This window comes from Fukomys damarensis, unplaced genomic scaffold (genome assembly GCF_012274545.1).
Source record: "Fukomys damarensis isolate Sample0158 unplaced genomic scaffold, DMR_v1.0_HiC HiC_scaffold_1, whole genome shotgun sequence".
NCBI classification, from domain to species: Eukaryota; Metazoa; Chordata; class Mammalia; order Rodentia; family Bathyergidae; genus Fukomys; species Fukomys damarensis.
Genome location: NW_022900913.1, coordinates 58,213,577 through 58,233,025, shown reverse-complemented (window position 1 = coordinate 58,233,025; position 19,449 = coordinate 58,213,577). Strand labels below are relative to the sequence as shown.

Genomic DNA, 19,449 nt, shown 5'->3' with positions numbered 1-19,449 from the left:
ACTTCTTGCAGCCAGACCCCACCTCCTAACAGCAAGTCAGCTATAGCCCCTCAAGATTCATTCGCCTTCCAAAATCCTCACATCTGAACACATGAGGTTTGGGGAGACATTCTCAATGTAAACCATAATCAAGCACTTACCAGAACTCTTGTTAAAGCCAAAGAAAGATGTGTTTTCCAGTAAGTAAAAATGAATTTATGATATTGTTTCTCTTATAGGAATTTGATTATTATATAGTGTGCAGAAATACTTTTTTTTCTTTTAGAAAAAGTTATTGTTATTATGGAATAGAATATCCCTTTAAGGATTTATATTGGTCAGTTTTTCATGCTGGGAAAAAATAACTAACAGTCGCAGTTTAAAGGAAAAGAGGTTTCCTTCACTCACATTTTGGCCCAGGATACCTGGTTCCAAGGCAGAAATGCCTGTGGCAGATGTTATGATATAGGAAAGCTCCTCAACCCACAGCAGCCAGGAACAGAGAGTAGGGGAGGGGCCAGGCAAAGGGAAGGGGCCAGGATGAGAATACACCCTTCTAGGTTACACCTTTAGTGATCTACATCCTTCAGCGAGGCCTTCATTGTGCTGTGAGTGCCTCAGTGGATAATCTAATCATCTTCCAGTGCCTCTTAATCCAGACACACTGACATTCAAGGTTAACTAGCATGAGTATTTCCTAGTGCTTTCATTTTTAATGAATCCCAATGGCTGAGATCTATGTTATGTTGAAACAAGTTGTTTAAAGTGAGTGTGCCTTTGAAAATTGTCATATAGAGAACAAATATTTATTTAAAAGGTTATGCAAATTCATAGCTCAGTTGGCATCTCATTTTCTTTAATTTAGGTTTTTGTTTTTCCCCTGACTTGATTAGCCACGTTAGCCATGATGGAGGGGTGAGGCAGGTCTGGTTTTTCCCATCCCACATGTGTGACCAAGGCCTATCTCCTATCCCGTAAGCCTGTCCTCCCAGGTGCAGTTTGTGAACAGTACGGTTGTCTAGGGTTGAATGATCCTGTGTATACACTTATCACTGTGTCATGTCTGTTATTACTACCAATACATTCACCAGTCCATTGTGGTTTTGAGGTTGTATGTTACTTTTGTTTAGGTTTATGAAGGTAAACTAGCTGACCAGTACTTCCAGAGAACGTTACTGAAGAAAGTCTGGAAGGGCTGGCATTCTCTCATACAAAGGCAGTGGAAGGAAGTGTTAGAGCGAGCTTGTCAAGCGAGAGCTGAAGAAGTTTGCATCCAGCTTTCCAATGATTATGAGACCAAAGTTGCTATGGTAACCTCTTTCATATTTCACTTTCTTTTAATGCAATAAGAAAGATGAGTACATTCGTTATTAGTTTATAGTTAGGTTTTTCTTTTTACTCTCTATATAGCCAAAAATAAAAACAAAAAAAGATTTTATCCTCATATTTAAATTGTATTCTTATAAGGTTGGTGTAGCCAGGCATCATGCCTATAATCCCAGCACCTGGGAAGAGGAAGCAGGAAGATCACTGCAAGTTTGAGGCCAGCCCCTAAACTACATGGCAAGACCCTGTCTCAAAAAAGTTGGTATAAAGCAGATGCACATAAATTGAAATTATTTTTCTTTGACCTTTAATAATAAAATTAATATTGTTTCCATGAGAAAATATTTAGGACCTAAAATGAAATTAGAATCATCTGAAAAATATAATAGACTTCATGAAATAAAGATTAAAAAATAGAAAATTCACCATTATGGCACTGAATTCTTAATATTAAAAATAAATTTCAGGGCTAGGGATTTGGCTCAGTGGTTCTGCCTCCTGCCTCGAAAGCACAAGGGCCCAAGTTTGATCCCCATACCCAAATAAATAAATAAAATAATTTTCTGCAATTCAACTGACATGCAAAAATGTAGTCCCTATAGGTTTGATCCAGGGGGAAAATGGGCTGTACCTAAATCCACTCGGCACTTTAAATCCTGTAGGTAACATTCACTTTCTAAAACTTCTGTATATGTTGTATTTAGGGTTTGGTTATGTTGTATTTAGGGTTTGGTTTTGTTTTTCTGAAAGGATCAGGGGTATCGTGTAAAGAAATGTGTTTTGTTTACTATCCTACATAAAACTTCTGTGGTAAAAAGGACATTTTTTTGTGTAGTGAAAATACACTGGCAATCTTCAGTGAAACTGTTATAAAGTTCTCCTTATTGGAACCTTGACTTTATGGTTAGGAATGAAAATAGTTTGGGTTGGGGATTTAGCTCAGTGGTTCTGCCTGCCGCCTGCCTCGCAAGCACAGGTCCTGAGTTTGATCCCCGGTACCAAAAACAACAAAAAAATACTTTATTGATGAACAGAGTAGGTACAAAATGTAATTAAATTGAGTTACATATCACAAGAGGTATATAGCAAACTATTTTTGTATTTTATTTAATAACCTCACAACATATTTATATTTTTAGCAGTAAAGCTCTTTCTTATGTCTCAAATATTCTTCTTTTTTTCAAATTATCCTTATTTTAGTTATCCGGAGCTTTGGAAAATGCAAAAGCCGAGATTCAGAGAATGCAACAAGAGAAAGAGCACTTTGAAGATTCCATGAAGAAAGCGTTCATGAGGGGAGTATGTGCATTAAATCTAGAAGCCATGACTATATTTCAAAATAGAAATGATGCCGGTTAGTATTGATTCTCTGCAATTTTCCAAAAAAAAAAAAATGTTAAGACAATCGTAGTGCTTAGTATGGTCTACAGTACTAACCTGCAGTGAATATATCTCATGTGGGTGCTGTTTAGTTTCATGATGCATATGCAGCTTTAAATCTACTGTGAAAATTAGTTCAGTCAGTTACTTATGTTACCTTAGATCAGATCAAGTACATTGTCAGTTCTTAATTATTTAAGCTAAAGATTAAAGTAATACTTTTAATGTAGAACATTATTTTAAGGTTCTTCTAACTCATAATTTTAATCCCTCTAAATATTAAATTTCTAGTTTTTGCTTTTTCCTAAATAGCCAAATTTCTTGAACTACTTTGTTTACTAAATATTTCTTGCCTATTCGTGGTTTCCCATTTTAGAAAGAGCTTGTCTTCCGATTTGAAAAGAGGCCTTAACTAAATACTTTTTCACTAGATCTAAATATAATTCTATCTAGAGAAGTCTGTAAAATAATTTTATTTCAAAAAAAAGTCCTATGAGAACTAACTATATTTCAGCTGGGCATGGTGGCTCATGCCTATAATCCCAGCACTTGGGAGGCTGAGACAGGAGGATCTCTGCAGGTTCAAGGCTAGCATGGGCTACATAATGAGTTCAAGAACAGCCTGAACTGCATAACAAAACCCTACCTAATAAAAAAAAAAAAGGAGTGGGAGACTAACTACACTTCTTACATTGCCTGGAATCTGAGTGTTCATGTGGTAGCTTTGTTGGCATGGTTCAGAAGGGCACATGACCAGAGTGCTTTGCCTTAGATTCCTTCTCCAGGGAAGGCAGACAATACAAATCTTTGCCTGCTTCAGACAGGTTCTTTGTACAGTGAAATCCACAGAACTTCAAACAATAAAATGTATTCTTAACACGTAGCTGGTAAGATGTAATTATTGTCTTAATTCCAGTCAGCCTCCCCAGCTTCAGATCAAATGCATGGTCGTCTTTGCAGCGTTCCTTCACATTAAGGCCTCTTTGGGCTCAGCTTATGTGTCATAGAGACAGTTTCATTGTGTAACATCCTGACCATGATTTCAGTCCTGTGAATAACTTCTCTGTGCTGGTCCTGCCCCCATTTTATGGCACCAAGAGACATTGAACATTTAAATCCTGCATGTTGTGGTGACAGTGAGTTTGGGCCCATCTTTCTGTGACAGTGGTGGTGAACCAATAGCACACATGCTACAGCGGGCTGTTTGTTATCACTGAAAGCTCCAAAAGGTTCTCCATCACTGTTCTGCGAGAACCAGGTGTGGTTTGTGGCCCATATGTGCATTAGAAACTTGTAATCATAGAAACTCAAGGCTGAATTGTTTAGCTTGCTAATACTTGAATAAGAACTTGATTTCTTCAGTAAATAGTCTTTTATTTGAGGATCAGTGCTGAAAACCAACTCACCCCCTTCAATGATAGAATAGTGTGTTTCAGTTCTAATTATTAGCAGGTTGCATATATTGAATTGAGGATTTGTCTATTAGGAAAAGGTACTAGGTTGACTAGTACTGGCTAGAAGAAATGACATTCAATTACAGAAGAAATTGTTTTCACAACCTACTTAAGGCAATGAGATTACTTAATGTTTTACTGCTTTAGTAAGTTTACCATCTTAAAATTTAAATTCAAATAACAGGTATATCTCTTTCAGGCCAATATGCATAAAAAGATTTATAGAAAGAAAATGTATTCTGACAGTTACACAGCATTATTTGTTTCATTCCTTTTTGTTTTGTTTTGTTTTGGGGCTTTTTGTTTGTTTGTTTATTTTTTGGTACTGGGGATCAAACTCAGAACCTTATGCTGGCAAGGCAGGCAGCAGCATAACTGAGCTAAATCCCTGGCCCATGTTTCATTCCTTTTAAGACTTTCTTTGAAGTCTTCCTTCATATGTAGCAAATGCATTCTCTGAGAACCCAACAGTTTTAAGTGATCTGTCATTGTTTGTCATAATAATAAGTGATAAAGAGGTCAAAAATAGTAAAGTACACACTACAGTAATGTTGGTATCAAAGGTGAATGCTCATTGTAATCTAATGGTGGCTATGCTTTGTGGGATTTAGATTTTATAACATCTTATTAGCAGCTATTTTAATTTTTAAATTCTCATAAGACAAAAAACACTTCTGACACCCTTCTGCCCATTAAAACAATGGTTTTTATATAATGCACTTTTTAATAATGCAGGGTGCTTTGAATATTAAATAGCTTTTTAATATTTTTGTTTGTCCCATATCTCTGTTGTCTGTAATCTCCAGGGAACCTCATGTATGTTTTCTCAAATCTGATAAATTAGAGGATTTATAAAGAAGGCAGTTTGATGATTAAAAAAAAATGACTTTAAATAATACCTGCCAATTTTTCAAGCAATTTTAGGCACAGTAGAAAAACAACTATCAAAATAATCAGCCCCATTAAATAATAATTACTATTAAACTTAACAATCATCTCATAAACAGAACACCCATAAACGAGCCCACCTTAGGGAGAGTTGGTCACCTACCTCTCTTCCCGGCTATCCCTGGCCTGAGTTGACCTCAGTTCTATACCGGTAATGTCTGCTACCACAGAAAGACAGATAGCTAGTATCACATTCCATCAAAAACATGTTAAAACGTGCAGTATGTGCACGTGCGTGTGTGTGTGAGTGTGTGTGTTTTGTTCTGACATTAAAAAACAGGTCTATTTCATATTGAATCCATCCCTTTCATCAGAGGGTTTCAAAGGATCTAGGCAATTATGTGCATGTGCGTGTGTGTGTGAGTGTGTGTGTTTTGTTCTGACATTAAAAACAGGTCTATTTCATATTGAATCCATCCCTTTCATCAGAGGGTTTCAAAGGATCTAGGCACTGTAACCATCATCAAACTTTGTTAACAAGGTAAATCTTTTTTATATACAAATAGTTTAAGAAAAAGACTGATGCATAAGCCCATATTTCTGGATGAAAAGAAGACAATATAGAAAACCATGTACAGCCGGGAATTTAGCTCAGTGGTGCCACCAAGGTCCGGAGTTTGATCCCTGGTACACAAAAAAAAAAAAAAAAAAAAAAAAAGAAAAGAAAGCAAAGAAAGCTGGGCATGGTGGCACACACCTGTAATCCCAGCACTCGAGAGGCTAAGGCAGGAGGATCGCTGTGAGTTTGAGACCAGCCTGGGTTACATAATGAGTTCCAGGTCAGTCTCAACTGTATAGTGAGACTCTGACTCAAAAAAACAAAACAAAACAAAACAAACAAACAAAAAAATGAGCTGAAAACTGTGTACATGGACCTACATATCTTGTTGGATTTGCAAACCCTCACTCTGCTGCTTCGTACCACAGAGATGTGGTCTTAAGTGAAAGCTGACTGCATTCTAATGCTGAGAGAGAAATGAATCTAAAGTGGAAGAACTCCTTTATCTGTGCTTTTGAAAGCTGACTCCAGTTACTCTTTTGTGTGTGGGGAAGTGGGGGCTGCTGCTGTAGGGATTGAACCCAGGGCCATCATGCTGAGCTACATCTCCAGCCCTTTTATATTTTTTATTTCGAGACAAAGTCTTGCTACATTGCTCTGTCTGGACTCCAACTTTCAGTCCCTCCTACCCCGGCATTCCCACAGGCATGCACCACCTCACTAGACTCCATTCACTCCTTAAATCAAGGACAGGCTTCAGTTGTGACAGAATGTTGCTATGTGAGAGGTCCCTGTGATCAGTTAGATGTCTAGATGTGCTCTGTATTCATGATTTACATGGTCTAACTGAAAGAACTTTCTCAAGGTTAGGAGGTGCTGGGGCCTCCAACTTATACTTCCCTAAGGGATAAGCAGAACTTGAGGCTATACTGTAATTAGTACCACCCAGGCCGTTAAATCCAGATATGCATCAGACACTCAGGTGGGTGACCAGAGCACCTGGACCCATCCTTTCCCAAAATATTTCTGTTTAGAAGTCATAGATAAGCCAAGGTTGATGATGCTAACCATACAGCCTTGCTATATGCTTCGCTTCCCTATTGGATCAATATTAGCTAAGCAGCTGTACTTGTAATCCTATAGGTTGATTATAGTTTGACCCTAATTGTACCCACATTTGTGACTTTGCTGTATAAATTACCTCTGACAAAGGGCTTCAGTGCCACTCATTCAGGACCCCTTCTTTCTCTTGGGAGCTATTCCTATTCCCCTTTCCTACTCTTAAAACAAACAACAGAAACGATGCTTCATGTGTGTTCTACCATGAGCACATTTCTTGCCTGGCATGGTGGTGCTGCATTCCTATAGTCTCAGCTACTTGGGAGGCTAAAGCAGAATAATCACATGACCCAGCAATTCCAAACCAGCCTGGGCAACATAGTGAGACCAGTTCAAAACAAATTTAAAAGAACCATTTTTTTTTTCCACAGTGCTAGAAGTAATGATGGTTACAGTGCCTTGTTGATTTATTACTATTTGCTGAAAAGTCCAGAATAAAAATACACTATTTTTGCTAGACTAATAGCAACAGGTGGAAATAAGAGGGGGTTACAATGATTCAAAAAAATAGTTGTGAAGATTTAAATACATGGTCATGTATCAGGATAGTTGTGTGAATGCAAAAAGAATGTAGATCCTTAGGCTCTGTATGACTGTATATGTATCACTGTAATAGTAAGATGACAGTACATTTAACTGAGGTTCCAAATGAACATGTCATTTTTGTGTTTTTTGTTTTTTGAGACAAGGTCTCCCTATGTAATTCAGGCTGGCCTCAAACTCACTATAGCCCAGGCTGGCCTCTAACTCACAGCATTCCTCCTGCTTCAGCCTCCCAGAGTGCTGGGGTTACAGGCCTGCACCAGCACACCGGGCTTATTTTTATCTGTTCTTTAAGAGCAAGTCATTACTTTCTCATGTGGAAGTGAGTGTTCTGAAGTCTTTGGTGGTTAATGGTGCCATTAACTGGTTAATATGAGAAACTGCATTAGCTGAAAGAATAGTGGGCTCCAGTGAACAACAAATACTTACATTTTTGTTAGGATCAGATTTAACCATGATGTGTTTTTATTGGAGGGAAGAATAATCTCAACTGGGGAAATTTTTAATGAACTGAGTTCCTGATTTATAGGGACAGATTTCACAAATAATAAAAAGGAAGAGTATGGCGCTGGTGTTCAAGGAAGAGAACACTCTGCCCCCTTGGACCCTTCGGTGGCCCCGGTGCCCTCAGCGCTGACCGGACAGCTGCTGCCGTCCCCGTCCACAGGGGCAGTTGGAGCCCCCGGTGCCACTGCCATGCCCTCTGCCGCTTCTGCTTCCATGACGTCTGCTGGGGCTGCTTCTGTGCCCTCTGCTGGCACTCGCATTCCTGCTTCTGCTCTTTCAGGGGCGGCATCTACTGCTGAAGAAATGGTGAGTGTGATTTGTGTAATTGCTGCTGCACAACAGGGGTGTCCGAACACTGCTCTACAAGTGGGATGTTTTGTTGTGGTGTTCTGTGTGTTAATTTTGTGCTTGTGTGGTGTGGGGATCAAACCCAGGGCCACATGCATGCTGGGCAAGTGCCTTTTCACTAAGCCTTGTCCCTGTTGGATATTTTTAACTCAAAACAGTTTCCTGTGGTGAAAAAAAAATGTGTGTGGTATTTAGGCCAACCCACAGAAGTTACTCAATGCACAAAGTTGTTAAAACTTTAATTTGTAATGAGAAACAGTTACCTCTAACAGTAGTGATAATCAAAATAAAAATAAATAACTTTTCCCTAACATTTTTCAAAAACCCGAAAAAATAGATTTGAGTAAGAGTTGCAGACAGACTTTTTCTCAGGTTGAAACAAATTACTGGGTGTTTTCAAGGACTGAGAAGGTTACTTTATCTCTAACTTTATGGTTGCTGTTCATCTCACGGCCTTCCCTCTTGGTTTGAATGTGTACAGTGGCACTACTCTGTGGTGACTCCACCTTGGCTGGGTTGTAACTTTTAATTCATAACTGGATGAAGACAGGAGTAACTTTTCCTGGAATAGTCAACTGAGCCTGTTTTAGAGACATGCCTGGGGCTGGGTTCTGAGTAGGGACAGAGTGTGTGTGTGTGTGTGTGTGTGTATGTAAAGTGGCTGGAGGGAAAATGAATCAAGTGTAGACAAAGCACATCCTGACTGGACCCCTGGCCTCCTGCTGTTATCATGTCTCAGGCAGAGATGGAGCAGGGACCGGGCATAGCCAAGCTTATCAGGCTCACTAATACGGGCTTTTCAAAAGGGCTCTGTGGCCTTTGTCCCCGCTCTAGCATGGCTCTGGCACCAAGGCACACAGTGTCATAAAGCTCCTGAGGTGATTCTCCCCAACACCTGATCACTGACAGCAGAAGAAAGTCGATAGCAGGATCTGACTTAGGTCTTAAAGCTGCTTCACATCTGCCAGAAGTTGCCATGGCCCTGGACAACCTTCTGTAGCAAAGATAACTGTAGGCTTCTAGCTGACACCAATTTCTGCCCTTTGAGAGCTACTCGCTTTGAAGAAAAATGTTGAGACCTACTATTTATCATGTTTGTTCTGGGCTTGGGATATATACATATATCTCAATCACGTGGCCATTAAGAGAAATTTGAATGTGTGGGAGAGTTTGATAGAGAAATGAGATGCTAAAATTCAACCCTAACACTTGTTCAGCTGTGTTTATTTTCCATGATTACACATTTTGAAGTGTTATACTATAGAACTGATCTGAGCATTTATTTAAATTTCTGGTTTGTCATTCATGTCACATATGCAAATAATACGCAGAGCTCAAATTTTTCAGAATTTTCTTCTTAGAATGTGACTATAGTTGTACATCTGCATTTGTATGTAAACCTAAATATGCATAGGGAAAAAATGAGTGCTGACTTTTTATTGCTAACTTTTTACAATAATTTGACCACCTGGAGTAATTTTGAAGTCTTTGAAGTATGAAAAAACACACTATTAGCCAGGCATGGTGATGCACACCTGTAATCCCAGTACTTAGGAGGATGAGGCAAGAGGATCACAGAGTTTGAAGTCAGCTTGGGCTACATGCTACGTTCAAGGCCACCCTGAACTAAATAGCAAGACCCTGTCTCAAAAAAAAACAACCCACAGTACTGTATAAGCATCCATACCCCAACCCACCCTCACCATCCACCCCTACAGACAGGCGCACATTCAGTTTCATTCATGTAAGTGCAGCCTCTATGACCAGAAAGAAATGAGAATCACAAGTAAATCACTCTGTCAGTATAATGCTAGTTTTTTATTTGAGGTCCACCTCGAATATGTCTTCTTGTTTTTAAAAGAACTGTAATAACAAAAGCAAGAACAGTCATTAGTTGGCTAACATAATATGAAACCAGTCATTGTTGAGGATAGGAGAAGTAAGATTTATGGTCATGGCCTGGTTATCTTTCTTTTCTCTATAATCACAGAGGCTTCCTATGAACATTTACAGCTTTTTTCTTTGATATTTCTAGTAGCCAAAAGGAAGTATGTGCAGAAAGTGCAAAGAAAAAATATAATGGGAGTGTCTATTACCATCCTAATTAAATAGCATTGTCATCTGTAAATTTGTTTTCTTTTCTACAGACATCCTCAATATGTTAAAGAAAATTCTGTTAGACTTTCATGGTGGAAAATCTTTTTCAAAAAACCAGGATAGGCAAGTGTGCACACAAATGTGTTGCATTTTGTAAGACTGAACAATAGATGGCGTTGTACTCTAACTCCAACTAGAGTAGTTGAGAGAATATTTTCAGTTGGATTTTTTTTTCCCATTAAGTTTACTGGTACATTCATAGCAAACAATACAGTTACATTTATCATTGGGGTCTTGTATCTCTACATGATATATCTTGGTTCTTTTTTTCCCTCCCATACCCCTGTCCTCCCTTCACCCCAAGCCATGTGGTAGAACTTCTTTTCTAGTTTTTGTCTTTATCAGAATGAATAGTGATACGGTATCATTAGGCAGTTGGTAATGCTTCCCAGATTTCACAAATGAAGTGATTGACGCTTAAAGAGAGTAACCTGCGGGTGGACACAATTAGTAACTGTTAGAATTGGAATTCCAGTTTTGGCAATCTGACCTCAGAGTTCTATATTCCTACCCAACTTTATGTTACCTCCCTTTCAGCTATTAAGATGTAAATATTGGGGTTTTTAATATGTCATGTGTTTCTATGAACAGTCCACACTTTTCCCATTCCTTTTGATTTTTGTTTTTTATGTTGATATGACTACTAGAAATACCAAGAAATATTGGGAAAATGCTAGAATTTTCCTTTTTAAAGTTTCTTTCTGGACTCAGTGCTTTCTTCTGTGTATCATCTTTTCCTAAACAGTATGGTCATGTCATCAGTGCTGCATTTGCCAGTAACATATCTGTTGACTTCCTAATGTGATTGAAAGCATCTGGCCTTATGTTGCCTCCCAGTGACTTCTCTCCCCACACCCTCACTGTGTATAAATATTTAGATCCAGCCATGCTAACTGTAGATTATTTGTGATGATTGTGCAAGCATATCAACGCCATTAATGTATACTAAGACTGTATTTCCTTTATAATACAATTTTTGTCCCTAGAATTACTTCATTTTTATCTTTGCCTAGTTTTCTACACAACTATGAGTCTTTCCAAACTCCAAGGAATTGCAAAACCCCACTGAATGCTGTTTCCTTAAAGCCCTCTCAAAACATCAGGTTTCTGTCACTTTAATTTTCCCAGATCCATTCCTCCTAGAGTTCACTCGTTTCAGGAGACAACTGTGACCATCATAGCTAGATACAGATATGCAGAGAATTACAGATGGACTTTAACAGGAGGATGATCAAGATTTAGGCTGGGTATAGTGGTGCACAACTATAATCCAAGCACTCAGGAGACTGGGGCAGAGGATTGCTCTGACTTCGAGGCCAGCCGGGGCTACATAGCTGGCCTATCCCCCCATCCCCCCAAAAATGAGCACATTTATACGTTACCCCTCATGTAAATGTGATCTTTCTCATCATCTGTCAGTGAACAGCAAGAGAGCTGTAAAAGCTGATAGTACCTTTTGATATGATCATCCATTTTTTGCAATATTTCCTATGAAAATAAAAAAAAATCTTGGAATATTTTCCTTTCACATATTCCCTGCTCTTCCAGAATAACTAGCTTTGTCTCTGTCTCTGTCTCCCCCACTTCTCTCTCTCCCCTTCTCCCTGCCCCCCTCTCCCCCCTTTTCCCACCTTCAAATAAATCATGTGCTTTTATTTTAAACTCTGCTTCTGTAGTTCTTTACTGACTCTAGGTTTAGGAACCCCGGGAGCTGCATGTTCTCGCAGAGCAGCAGCACAGTGTGGGGATCACCCCTCCCAAGAGGTTACAGTTTGTCATTACCATGCCTGGTGTTTCCTGGCCTTCGTAATAAAACCATTTTGCAGGAGAAAAATAAAAAGAAAAATAACTGAGAAAGACAAATTAGTTGGTCATGGAAAAGCATCTCATTAAAAAATTACAGCATATCCATTATATGAAAAAGTATATTAATAAAGTGAGAAGAAAATAGGCAGAATACAAAAGAATATATGTAGTGATAATGTTGATTTTGCCCAAGGCTCAAAGCATTTATAAACAGCTGGCTGACAGGAGTGAAAGATGGCTGGGGAAGAAGGCAGACAGGCAAGGCTGCAGTGGCGGCATGAGAAATGTCCTCGTGGTAACAGAACAGTCATCTTGATTGAACCAGTAGTTACAGGAATGCACATAGGCATAAAATGCCATAGGACCCGACACTGGCATCATGCCAGTGTTGGCCATTACACTTTAATTATGGAAGATGTAGTCACGCCAGGAATCTGATCAAGGAGTACCCAGGCTTCTCAGCACAATCTTTGAACTTCTTGTGAAGCTATCACCAATTCAGATTTTTTTTTTTTTTCCTAGTACCAGGGATCGAACTTGGGCCCTTGTGCTTGCAAGGCAGGCAGCAGAACCACTGAGCCAAACCCCCAGCCCTAGATTATATTTTTTTAAATCCTTAAAATCTTAAAAAATAGTAGGTATATCAAGGTTCTGGGGATGTTTCACAATATTTGGTTTTCTGTTTTAGTTTTTGCCTCATTGTTTTAAGGGTTGTTTTGTTTTTGTTTTTGTTTTTGTTTTTCCACACTAAAGTTAGTTGAATATACAATTATTTTAAGTTCTATGTGAGTTAACAAAAGTAATTTATATTTTTCAATGGATTTTGTACCAACTGGATATCTGTTTCTTATTTGTTTGTTTTAGTATGTGCCAAGAGTTGTGACTTCAGCACAGCAAAAAGCTGGAAGAACAATTACTGCCCGGATCACAGGCAGATGTGATTTTGCCTCAAAAAACAGAATTAATAGTAGTTTAGCTATTATGGGAGTTTCTCCTCCCATGAGCTCAGTTGTTGTGGAGAAACATCATCCAGTCACAGTGGTAAGTCCACATTTGATGATCTGTTGTCAAGAAATCCTTTTCCTGAGAGTTTGTAGAGAAACCCTCTAGTGACATTTTGCGAACAAAATTGAATGTGACTGACGCTTGGCCTACCTTTTACTGTTACACTCTGACACCCTTACACTTAACCAGATCTGCCTTCCTCTGTTAAAAAGTTGATTTCTGAAACAGTGTTTTTTTCCCAGTGGAAAAATTATCTAGTCCAAAAAGTAATCAGTGCGTTGGTTCCCGAAATGGTAAAATGTATAATGCTTCAAGACAAAACTTTACTCATGAACCAGCTGTTCATGTAGTGTATATCTGATTACAAAAATTTCCCAACTTTATCCCCTTTTAAAGAAAGTCTTAGAGCCAGGGATTTAGCTCAGTGGTTCCACCACCTGCCTTGCAAGCGCAAGGACCCGAGTTCGATCCCCGGTACCAAAAAAAAAAAAAAGAAAGTCTTCTTCCCCTTTGTCAATAAAATTGTCAGCATATTCCTAGTTTTGAAATAAAATCAGGCTCTATGAATTTGTAATAGAAAAGAAGGTATATATTATTTAAAGAAGAAATCAGCAAAAAAATGCCCAAGTTCTCTTCCTTATTACTTTGTGACATTTACAAATCAAGTGAAATGTTTAAGCCTCCATTTTCTCTTCTGTAAAATGAGATTGGTAAGAATACTCATCTCCTAGGCTTACTTTGGATTCAGGATTATATGAGTAATGTGAAAATTAAAAGCTGTATGAAAGCACTTTATAAACTATAAAACCATAAGCAATATTAACTTACTAAAAATTACCAGAAAAAGAATGTGAAATATTTTTTTCTTACAGCACCCTGGAAATCAATAGTTATCTCACAGACAAAAATATAAAAAGAGTAACAAGAATATATCATTATAGAGAACTAAGGATCGGTCTTAAAAGACATTACCTTCTCTTAAATCTCCAATATTAGACAATGTTCCTGTGTATTCAGTATACGAAAGTATTAATTTACACTTGATCTTAGCCAAAAGGCCGAGAAGCGATTCGAAAGTATTAATTTAAAAAGTGTGATTTTTTTAAGTTTTTTTCCTGGATACTAGATGGTGACTAGATGATTAAATCCAGGAGACTGGATTATTTAAATTGAGCCCCGGGTGGAGACCAGAGATGTATGAACAACACCAGATAGAAATATGGAGGCCAGGGAGGAGTTACTTAGGATTCTTTTTTTCTAACTCCTTTTAGATTTCACATTGTGAAGTAATTGTGTGTTTACATGATGTTGTAAAATAAAACAGAGATATCCCATGTTCTTTTTTAGACCCTAGTAGATATCTGTGTGTACATGTTTGAGAACTTAACTTGAGAGTGAATCCCAATGCTGGCTGTTGGAAGCTGTACTGCATATAAAAGAGAAAAGCCTTACACATATTCATATACTCATCTTACACATACTCTTATATATATGCACGTAATGCTCATCAGAAAGCTCAGTTTTTAAATTTATTACCGTAGGAGACACATTGCCATCAATCCCCTCAGAATTCTCCCTGTTGGTTCTAACACGCTTATCCCGTTGTTCTCCCCACTTTCTGAAGCACTTCTGGAAGTCCTCTCTCATGAGTGTCTTCAGTTGCACTGTCATGGCTGCCTTGATGTTCTGAATCAATTCAAAATGTTTACTTTTCATGTCATTTTGGCTTTGAGAAAGAGCTAAAAAAAAAATCACATGGTACCAGGTCCTGTCAACAGCTGGACATGGACACACTGCAGATGTTTTTTGTTTGTTTGTTTGTTTGGTACTGAGGATCGATTGAATTTGGGTCCTTGCGCTTTCGAGGCAGGCAGCAGCACCACTGAGCTAAATCCCCGGCCCTGCTGTAGATGTTTTTTAAAGAAATTGCTATAAACATTGTGAATCATTTCAGGACATTGAGACACCCATGAAAAAACACTCCCAAAAGAGGACTCCAGAACTGCTTCAGAAAGTGGCAGGAAGGATGGAATATGTATGTCTGAAGCTAAGAAGAGTATTTTGAGAGAGATTAATAGCACTAATGTCTTTTACTGTAATAAAATATTTTATTCAAACATTGACCATAATTTTGGATCACATCTCATATAGACTGAGTGAGATGTGCCCTGACTTTAACACTTCAGTGCTTATGTCCAAGATATTTTGTGGTGCTCTGAGGTGTGGGCACATCCTCCCCTCAGTATGTGTCCTCAACATCTAGTTATTTCCTTGTTTAGAAGGCTGTGATCCATATTAGGGGAGCACCAGGCTTCTGCTCTCAGAAGAACCAGTTGAGGTGTGAGGCCTCTGCTTTGCTCTGGATCCTTAGGGCTTGCCCACATCCTCCAGGATTGGATCCAGTGCGTGAGGTCAGCTGAAGAGGTGGAAGTTGGGTGGAGTAGAGGACGGCGTGGGGCTGTCTGTCTCAAATATCAGGAAGCTCCTTTCTCTCCTTCGTCTCTGTAAGCCTTTTCCACTTCGTCCTCTTTGATAAGTGACTCCATGGCTCTAAAATGCAGCTCCAACATTAAATTTTGGGTGCTGTGGGTGGCCAACTGTGCATGGGCTCCTTTTGGAGAAAGTCTTTGTCTTGTTTGTGTTAAGGGCTGTTTCGCCTAACTCGTTCCTGGTATCTGCTAGATACTTAACAGATGTTTGTTGTGTTAAATTATAGATAATGGGATGATAATATAATAATCTTATGAGATTATTAAGCACATTTTTATCTTTTCAGCAAACCATTCCCCAAGCGACTGCTGCAAAATATCCTCGGACCATTCATCCTGAGAATAGTATCTCTGCTTCCAGATCTCTCGGAACAAGATCAGCCCACCCACAGTCTCTCACAAGCATTCAGTCCATAAAAGTAGTTGACTGACATGAATATCTCACAATGAGGTCTTTTAACTCCTTTGTTTTACCAAGGGTTGGAAGTCTTTAGTTTTTAACATTTCCATATTATTAGAACATTGTGGATATATCATGTCCACCTCAAAATTACAAAAGACTTTTTCAAGCTGTAACATCCTTTGTAACTATATGTAGAGATTACTTTAATGTTATTTTTTATTTAAGCAATTAAGTAAAACTTTTTAAATTAAAAAAAAATTTTAATATGTTTAGTCTGTCATTGATTGTAGCATCAAAGTATATAAATCCTGTTTCCTGTACATTATTTCTAAAAAGCTAAGTTATTTCCAATGCTACTGAACTATAATTTACTTAAAAATCTGAGAAGGAGGGTTGGGGACTTAGCTCACTGGTACCATACCTACCTTGCAAGCACAAGGTCCTGAGTTTGATCCCCAGTACCAAAAAAAATATTTGAGAAGGAATTTTACTTTAAACATATTAAAGTCAGTAGAAACTAAGATATTTTTGCATTAAAAAGCTAAAGGCCAAGAATGTTTTTATCACAGTTTTTTGTGACTTACTATCTTCATTTTTGTGTGATAATTAAAAATAAAGAGAAATAGCAATGCCTATGGATAATTTTTAATGCTTAAAAGAAAGGGGGAAAATGTTTAATAGCATAAAAATCGAGTTGTGAGAACATCAAAAAGAAATTCCTGTTAGAATGACCCTTTTTCTGATGTTCTTTCTGACCTTGTTTCAGACTATAGCATCGAACTATTCTGATATCTGTGTGTACATCCAAACTTGTCCTGTGGTGGTATAGACCAGGCAACTAGAAAGCCTAGGCCTGAGCAGAAACTGTTTGGTGACTGGCCAAGAAAAAGAAACCATCTGGGCAGGACTGATTTAGAAGAAAGAGGCCTCCCCTTCCAGTGGTTTTTTTGGCCAAATAGTGAACTGTAAGACCCTCATCTCTGAAGAGTAAAATCTACCCACCCTACCTATTTCATGTTGTCCTTCTAGAGTACATAAAAACGAATAGATCTTGGGGTTATGGGGTACAGATTAGTGATAAAGCACTTGCCTAAAATGCACAAAGACCCAAATTCAATCCACAGCACTACCAAATAAATATATTCATTCTGAAGAATCTAGGTATCTTCAACAAAAAGGGATGGGCTTAATAACCTGAAATCTCTTCCAACTTAAACATGATTTAACTCTGCTGTAGTTGAATTGAAAATAATTTTTTTGGCTGCCTCACATTGGTTAACAGGACATCAGCAAATAAATGTGATCAAGGCAAACAAAATCACACTTTCTAACATGTCACTAGGACTTTTCTGAAATTTAGAAGTATCAGGCTGTTTCTTAAGGAGTGCGAGGTGCTTCACTGCATTGCTCTGGGCTCTGGCCCAGCTGCAGGGTGGCAAACAGTTACACGCACATGGGAGCTTTGTGTGAGCATACACAGGCCTCTCCTCACCCCTGCTGTGGTCACATCCAACCTCCCTCCCGCTGGAGCTGTGAGAGACCCTGGGATTGTGCAACCCGGAGTGAACACCCCACAATAATAAGCAGAACAGTCCTCCGGCCCTCACTGTGAACTGTCCTGGGACTGCTGGTCCATCCTGTGTCCAGCAAAAGCATCTTCAAGACCAAAAGTGAAGCTGAGGACCCAGACAGAGGTGGCCACTTTGTCCTGCCCTCATCCAGTCTCCTTGCCTGGATCACACCCTATCCCCTTCACTCCAGATCCAGGATTTATGCACCTGAAAGATGTTACACGTAAGCCAGGGTCTCAGGCTTCACTTCCTGAGGACTCCAGACTGCAGTGAGGATGGCTTTCAGTGTCCAAGCCAAGGCCATATGGACTAAAGCAAATACTATGAATACTATAAGCATCTTTTTATCTGTAAGCTCTAGAAATATTACATATTATCTAAAGCATCAAACAGTGTTGGCCTACATTAACAAATTCAACAGCTAAAACACTAACCAGCAAGAGTATGTCTATACCTGTGCATGGTGGCACACGCTTATAATCCCAGCACCTGGGAAGCTGAGGTGGGAGGCTCACCACAAGTCTGAGGCCAGCCTAGACTACATAGCCTTAAAAAACCAAAATAAAAATTTAAAATGATAAATAAAAATTGAAAGTGTCTTTATTTGTACGTAAATTATTTAAATTTGGTGGTGGGGTTTGCGGTCAGTGAAAATTGGCCATCCTGAAGAGATGGAGGCAAGACTTTCACTCAATACCTTTTTTACAATTCTTTGGGATGATATGAGTATATTACCCGCTTTATACATTCAGAGCATTGAGTGGAGACAATCAGTATCACAAAGGTGTAGAGTTATACATTCATGATAATAAACCGGGACTGAAATTGCTCATGATTTTATTACAAGCCTTATCATTTTAGAGAGTGGAGAGCCTTAAATTATGAAGAAGTACACATAAAACCAACAAATACTTGATTTTACATTTATTTTGTAATTCTCAGATTACAAAAACGTTGCATGTTCACTGTAGAAAAAAAAAACTGGACTACACCAAAGGATACAAAGGAAATTTTAAAATCACCTGTAATTACATCACCAAGATGAAAAAAAAGGTGTATATACTTAATGTCTGTAGTCTATTACACTTCCACAAGATTTAAAGCTGCCAGTGGCTCAATTTGAAACTCAGTTTTTCTTGCTGAAGAGAAATCTGAGTTCATGATTTCCACACGAGTGGCATGAAGTCAGGCACCGCATAGGACCCTCTGGGCATCTTCTCCCCAACCCTAAGGAATAGACATGGCCCCTACTTAATAGAGAAGGAAACACGCTCTGAGAATTTAAATATTAACATGCCCTGAAACCCTTGCTGTCCTCACAGACAGTTGTTTTAAATATGACGCACAAAACCCTCCTGGATTATGCCGTTGTGTATGTTGTATCAAGTGACAGAAATAGGCAAGTCACATAACTTGCCTTATGCAAAAAACAAAAAAGAACATATAACTGCAGCAGTTGGAAGTTCTCCTAGAGGCTCCTGTCACTGCCATCTCAATAACTGAGAGGAAAATCAATACTTCTAGAAGAAATGTGTGGCAGTTAGGACCAGCATTGAAAAGAGCCAAGGGCTGAGTAAAAAAGTAGATAAGTAAAACTGTATGCCTATAATCCTAGCACTCTGAGAGGCTGAAGCAGATGGATCATAGACTCAAGCTCAGCCTGAGAAATTTACCCATTTAGTGAGACCCTGTCTTTAAAAAATAAAAAGAGGCTGGAGATGTAGCTCAGTGCAAAGGCCCTGAGTTCAATCAGTACTAGGAAAAAAAAAATCTGAGAAGCTGGGCATGGTGGGGCACACCTATAATTCTAACACTTAGGAGGCTGAGGCAAGAGGATCGCCACAAGTTCAAGCCCAGCCAGGGCCACATAGCCTCAAAAAAAAAAAAAAAAAAAAAAAAAAAAAAAAAAAAAAAA

General features: G+C 38.6%; 1 protein-coding gene across 5 annotated transcripts in view; it reads left to right on the top strand.

Moving 5' to 3' along the window:
* Poc5 (POC5 centriolar protein) overlaps positions 1–18,049 on the top strand; it is a 34,338-nt gene extending 16,289 nt beyond the window's left edge. For 2 of the 5 annotated variants that reach the window (XM_010619129.3, XM_010619126.3), the window contains 5 exons: positions 1,110–1,289; positions 2,506–2,659; positions 7,778–8,061; positions 12,931–13,107; positions 15,848–16,607. In XM_010619129.3, the coding sequence (XP_010617431.1) occupies positions 1,110–1,289; positions 2,506–2,659; positions 7,778–8,061; positions 12,931–13,107; positions 15,848–15,991 (939 nt within the window). In that variant the 3' untranslated portion in view covers positions 15,992–16,607. Of the gene's footprint in view, positions 1–1,109; positions 1,290–2,505; positions 2,660–7,777; positions 8,062–12,930; positions 13,108–15,847 lie in introns of all 5 variants that reach the window. The other 3 variants (XM_010619128.3, XM_010619127.3, XM_010619130.3) reach the window with 2 other exon arrangements.
* Positions 18,050–19,449: the final 1,400 nt, after the last annotated feature.